Raw genomic sequence first — 5,977 nt, 5'->3', positions numbered from 1 at the left:
GAATCTCCATACTGAAGGTAAGCAAAATAACTTCATACAGTAGTGGCTAATTAAGATGGTAAACCCAATGAACCATGCAAAGTGAACACTCTGCTGGTACCATCCTTCCTCTAAATTCTTGACCAATGAAAGGTTGTAACTGGAGATGAAACCAGTAGTTTTTCTGTTGAAGTCTCCTGGAAGATACTACCAAAAAAAAAGTAAAGATGGATTACAAACTACTACCAGGAATAGAAATATTAAGCTTACATTTGACTGATCTTGTAGTGTCAAGAGCTGTAGAAACTAGTTATTTGGAAGCTGGCTTGCCACTTTGAACGGCTATGGTGTTTACTGTTGCTTAAGTGTGTAAACCAAAATGCAACTACTAGGCTAGTAAAAATGAAGGAACAAAGATTTAAAAAGTGAATACGAGAAAGAGGATGCCTAAAGATGAAGCTTTCTCCATAGCAGGCTATAGCAAGAGGGTAGCATGCAAGGTTCCTCCCTCAGTTTACACAGACCTGAATTAACCTTTGCTCTTTGCATGTGAAGAGAACCAGGTTCTTTGCAAGAACCTGGCCAGAGAAGGCATTAAGAATATTAGAAATATTTCCAAGACTATTATTCAGTGATTCATTCTCCTTTATTTTTTGTGCTTCTAAGACAAGATTTTTCCATCAATACTTGCTACATGTTTATCCCTAATTTTCAAGGACTTAGGAAACAGGGGCAGCCAGCTACTGGGTAAGCTGAAACACCCCAGCCTTCCCAAGGCTGCTTTGCATGTAACACAAACTGTGTTCTATCACTACAGTGCTTGAGTTGCAGTTCATAGCTTAACAGTAACTAAGGGATACACTTTGGTACAAGTGGACAGCAGTCAAAAAAACTTCCTTTGATATTTCTTTCCCCATCCTCTTCCCTGATTCTATCTACTAGGAAAAAACACTTGCGAACAACAGAAAAAAACTCAACCCAAACCTCAACACCCTCACCAAAAAACCCCAGCCCAAACCCTTCATTTAGTTCAGGTATACAGGAAAGTGAACCCCAAGTAGCAGAGCTTGCAATTGGGAGGAGCAATCCAAAACCTCCCATTGCTACCACCATGCTCAGTATCCACAGCAGCAGCAGATATACTCACCTAGGGCAGCTCTCTGGTGCACCCCATACCATTGCCTTTCCACTCTAACACAATCTAAAATTTCAATTTTTTACCTAATTTAAACCATCTCACCCCTTGCTGACTTCTACAGGAGCTAGCATCCATCCTTCACACTCCCTTGAAAATCTACAGGGATACTCTCAAGCTGCCACTGGCCCATCACACAAGCTACAGAAGGCTTTTGGTTAAAAATCAACACATCAAAAGCAAGATGAGGTTAGCAGGGAGGAATGAAAAAAAGGTCCTTTCACTGGAAGCATTGCTGCTCCCAGCAAGTCCATGTGGAAGATGGAGATCAGTACTGGAAACAATCCTGATTACTACAAAGCAAAATGAAAGGCAACTTTTCTGCCCCCAGGAAGAAGTGTACCATATTCTGGCTGCTATGGCACCCCAGAGGTGTCTCCAGGTTTGTCTGGTGAGGAACTCAGGGCAGATGTAAAATCCTGTTCTCTTTCACAAATGCTATTAAGCTCCTTGGGAGGGGTGGCTACCTGCCTGACGTCAGGAGAGCTCCTAAATGAAAGTTTAGGCAGGACTAGGTTAGTGCTGTCCAAGCATGTGTCAGACTTTTTACAGCTACTGGCAGAGAGGAAAATGCTTGTACTTAAAACCAGCAACACAGCTTGGAAGAGTCAGTGCAGAACTCTGGTGCAAATTTATCTTCTGACACAGCCAGAAAGATATGTAAGAAAATAATTAAAGGCAATAATTTTTACAGTTCTCTTTGGTTAAGGCAAGAGCTGACAGCTTCCTGAGTCCTCTCATCTCAGAAGCTGACATTGCTATTTTCAAAGCAACCTGTGCTACCAACAGCAAAAATGACCTCTGAAAATACTCACAAGCCAAACTGCAAGGTAGAAATATCAAGAGAGATGGCTTGAGGCCACATAGAACACTTTCACCAACTGAACAAAATTGAACCAAAAAGCCTCAGAAGAATGGCAGTTTCCTAGTTCTTCCTGGTCTCTCTTCAACAGGAGCACTGGGTCTTCTCCACACTTGGACTGGCAATCACTGGCCTGGAGTCAAGACTGAAGCTGTTTGGAGGGTTCTCCCCATGAAGCTGTAAGGTATTTCGGGCTATCAGCTCCTTAGCCATTAATGTGAACACCTCTTCTATGTTTTGAGCTTCTTTTGCTGATGTTTCCAGCACAGCTAAAAGCCCGTGCTTCTCTGCCAGGGTGCAGGCATCTTCAAACAGCACCTGGCGCTTGTCCAGCGAATCTGATTTGTTCCCTTAAAAGAAGGCAAAGAGAAACTTCAATCACTTCGTCTCTAAAAAAAAAATATTTCTAAATGCGATGCATGAATTGAATTTTGTTAAACAGTAGATTTATGTTAGGAGTAAGAGTTACTGGATTGAACAAGATGTGAGTACATCAGAGCCACGAATATAGACAGTGGTTAAAACTGCAGCAAATCATATGATAGCAAATAAAATGAAATCCAAGAAAAAACTAAAATCCTGTGTTCATCTAATTACTTAGTGTACCTACTAAGGTAGGTAAGTGGAGGTAAAGGATTACTTGGAAGCAACTGCTGGTCCTGTTCCCTGGTGGTTTTAAACGTTAAGTAGTGTTTAAGATTTTTTTTACAAAAATCTTTTATGGTGATGTAAAAAGGAAGACAAGAATTCAGATCAGTTATTTAAATGCCTAAAATATATATTTAAGATGTTTCTGCATGTATAGATTAAGCTTTTACTTGCAGCACCTTAGTAAAAGCCGATCATGAAACACCTCAGATAAGATACCTTTGTATATTTAGGTAGTTGGAGCACATGTGGATTTATCAGTTCTAGTAGCTGGCTGAAGTCTGCATTCGTAGTTTCAAGACAACCCTTCATCAAATTAGTATCTTGAAATACTAAAAGAACCCAAACAAAACAGCCTCCCCAAAAAACCAACCAACCAAAAAAAGGCCAAAAAACAAAAACAAGCCCAAAATCCCAACAACCCAACCCAACCCAAAAAAAAAAAAAAAAGAAAAAAAAAAAAAACAAAAACAAAATCAAAACAAAACAAAACAAAAAAAAACCAAGAAAAAAAAAAAACAAACCAAAAAAAAACCCCAGCTTGAGAGTTATTTGCCTTCTTAAAAGGAACCCACCCTCCTTTTCCTCCTTCAGTTCCAGATAGGAAAGTTAGGTTTCTTAACCTTAACCTCCTGCTAGAAAGGTGCATAACATGACTAAGCGCAATTAAATGTACAACGATTTCTGCCAATGTAAGTAAAGGAAACGGCACCAAGCATCAGCACCTGGAAGAAAGCACCAAGCTGGATCCTTAACAAAAGCTTTATTTTTACTAATTTCAGAACTTATCTCTCTAAAAAAAAACCCCAACAACCACCACCATCCCCCACCACACACAGATAAGCCTCTTTCTTTGGATTCATGACAGAAGTTAGAAAAACCCGGCCAAAGTGCAGTGATTTACACCTTCTCTGTCCCCAATTCCAAGCACTGCATTAGACGCAGGTCAGAATTTATCGTTTGCTTTTTCAGAGGAAGGACAGGAGGCACCTCCGGAGCAGCAGCACGGAGGGGCGCTGGGAGCAGAGGCAGCAGCTCAGGGGCCCTGCCTGGGGCTCAGCGCTGCCCCAGCCCCGGCTGCCGAGCTGCTCCCAGCGCACTGCAACAGGCTCAGCCACGGCAATGGAAATAAAGGCAATAAAGGCTCTGGCTTTCGCCTCAGCACTGCTCTCATTTGCAGCTTCTTCCTTGGGGGAAGGAAGAGTAATAATAACCATGAAACCCAAGGGAGAGGAACCGCGGCTTCCTACTAGCTCCATTCCCGGCAATTCCCAGCCATTGCTTTTCTCAAAGAGGCAGTTTCCTGAGTGCTTGTGGAATGTAAGCAGACTACTGCACGCTCTGCAAAAAGCCATCTCCCCATCTATTGTCTTAACTGCTCGGAATCCCATTACAGAGCAATGCGCATGCATATCAAGAGAACAGAGAGGAAAGATGAGAACCTGGGGTCTGTGCATTCCCCTTCATTTTGAATTACTGAGCTGCTACATTCCTGTGCATCAGGAGTACAGGGTCAGGCTTACTGCAATTCTAACCTCGACAACGTGGTCCCTGCCTCCAGCCTGGCAGCAAAGCTTGGCGTGTTATTCCAACAGGAAAGGAACAACGGAAAAAAGGTTTCACCGTCTGCAATGGGTTCGGTCTTGTCAGGGCCAGGCTATGACTTTCCTCATTTTTTTAAGCTTAGGCTGAACACTTTAATCAGAACGGAATTCTTCCTTAATGCACTGTATAGATGCTTCTAGTAGTGGTAGGAAACGATGGAGATTTTATATTCATATTAAAAGTCTACTTAACACAATATTTAAAACTAAAATCCTACCAATTAACATCATGACCAAGTTTGCAGCACCATACTTTTCAATTTCATGAATCCAATGAGGAATGGATTCAAATGTGGACTTCCTAGTAAGGTCATAGGCCAGGATGGCCCCATGGGCACTCCTGTAATAGGACTGGGTTATTGTCCGGAAGCGCTCTTGACCGGCTGTGTCCCACACTTGGATCTGTAAGAGAAAGGACAGAACTTGTAAAGATCAGTGAATAACACTTTCCTAAGGTGCTCCCCTCAGCATTTGAAGCCTTTTGTCTATAAGGTAGCCAGACCTGTCCCAGCATACTCTACTACACCAGTGTGGCTTTGCTTTGCCCTCTCTAGAGCTGAAGAGCCACTTACAAGCCTGGAGAGTCAATCTACACAGACCAAAGAGAAAGCTCCAAGGGTACACCCAGCTTTGCAAAGAGGCCAAGAAACAAATTTTCAACAACTGTAGTAAAAGATTTAGAATACTGCAGCCTTTTAATAACAAAAGAAGAAAAGCAAAGAACCCTAATAACCCAGGGCAGAGCAAATCTATATATAAAGGCCAGTCATCCTAACTTTCATCTGCACACAGAGGGAAGTTCTAGCTGACAATTTCTTCTGGTGTTTGTCTCGGAAGTCTTCTTCCCTCAAATTAAGCACACATCAAAGTGGAGCCTTTGCAAACTTTGGGGGTTTTCCCTCCTTGGTGTCCCAGCTCAAACCCCCACATCTCTGGAGGGAAGAGACATCCCCTCCAAACTACAGCCGTCCTCCAGAGAGCTCCCTGCAGGCAAAGCACCAGCCGTCTCTTCAAAGCAGATGCAGAGAAGTCACGAGAGGAAGTGTGTACCCAAATTGGGGTGGCTGCTTCCCCCGGGGCACCTTCCTGAGAGAAAGCTCCCCTGGGAAAGCCTGGTTAGAGAGGAGTCAGCTTTGGCCAGCTTTGGCCGTCAGCAGGGCCGAGCGGGAGGTGTGTCCCGCCGCCTCCTGGCACCTGCCCGGGAGGGGACGGCCCGGCCCAGGCGCTGTTCCCCGGGGACTCTCCCCGCCGCCCACCTTGACTCTCTTGCCGTCGATGTCCATCGAGCGCACGGTGAAGTCGACGCCGATGGTGTTCTGCTGCTTCTCGTTGTACTGCCCTGTCTTGAAGCGGTGCACCACACACGTCTTCCCCACGTTGGAGTCGCCGATCAGGATGATCTTGAAGAGGTAGTCGAAGGCATCGTCCGCGCCGGAGCCGGGGAACGGCATCGCGGCCGCCGGGCGGGGGAGGCAGAGGAGCCGCGGCCCGAGGAAGGAGCCCCGGCCCCGGCGCTCACCTGCGGCGCCGCCCTGCCGGGACAGGTAGCGCCGCTCCGCTCCGCCCTGCCGCGGGGCCGGCGGGAGCTGTAGTCCGCCCCTCGCTTCCCTTCCCTTCCCCGCCCCGGGCTCGGGGCCGGCGCCGCTCGCTCCCGCCCCGCGCAGGGGGCGGGCAGGGCCCCGGCCGGAC

At 45.7% G+C, this 5,977-nt stretch overlaps 1 protein-coding gene across 1 annotated transcript; it reads right to left on the bottom strand.

The window, feature by feature from the left end:
• Positions 1-426: 426 nt before the first annotated feature.
• On the bottom strand, positions 427-5,816 carry RAB19 (RAB19, member RAS oncogene family). The gene is made up of 3 exons (XM_083859119.1): positions 5,545-5,816; positions 4,507-4,690; positions 427-2,386 (listed from the first exon to the last, which is right to left on the bottom strand). The coding sequence occupies exons 1-3, from the start codon at positions 5,737-5,739 to the stop codon at positions 2,121-2,123; spliced, it is 645 nt and encodes a 214-aa protein (XP_083715245.1). The 5' UTR covers positions 5,740-5,816; the 3' UTR covers positions 427-2,120.
• Positions 5,817-5,977: the final 161 nt, after the last annotated feature.

Source organism: Zosterops lateralis (assembly GCF_965231275.1).
Source record: "Zosterops lateralis genome assembly, chromosome: 4".
Classification (NCBI taxonomy): Eukaryota; Metazoa; Chordata; class Aves; order Passeriformes; family Zosteropidae; genus Zosterops; species Zosterops lateralis.
This window is presented reverse-complemented; position numbering and strand designations above follow the sequence as displayed.

Excerpts from the sequence above, each read along its gene's own strand:
- RAB19 (XM_083859119.1), bottom strand. The coding sequence starts at position 5,739 with ATGCCGTTCCCCGGCTCCGGCGCGGACGATGCCTTCGACTACCTCTTC. Across the intron at positions 4,691-5,544 it reads TCGACGGCAAGAGAGTCAAG|ATCCAAGTGTGGGACACAGC; the intron begins GTGGGCGGCGGG and ends TTTCTCTTACAG. Across the intron at positions 2,387-4,506 it reads CTTGGTCATGATGTTAATTG|GGAACAAATCAGATTCGCTG; the intron begins GTAGGATTTTAG and ends CCTTCTTTTAAG.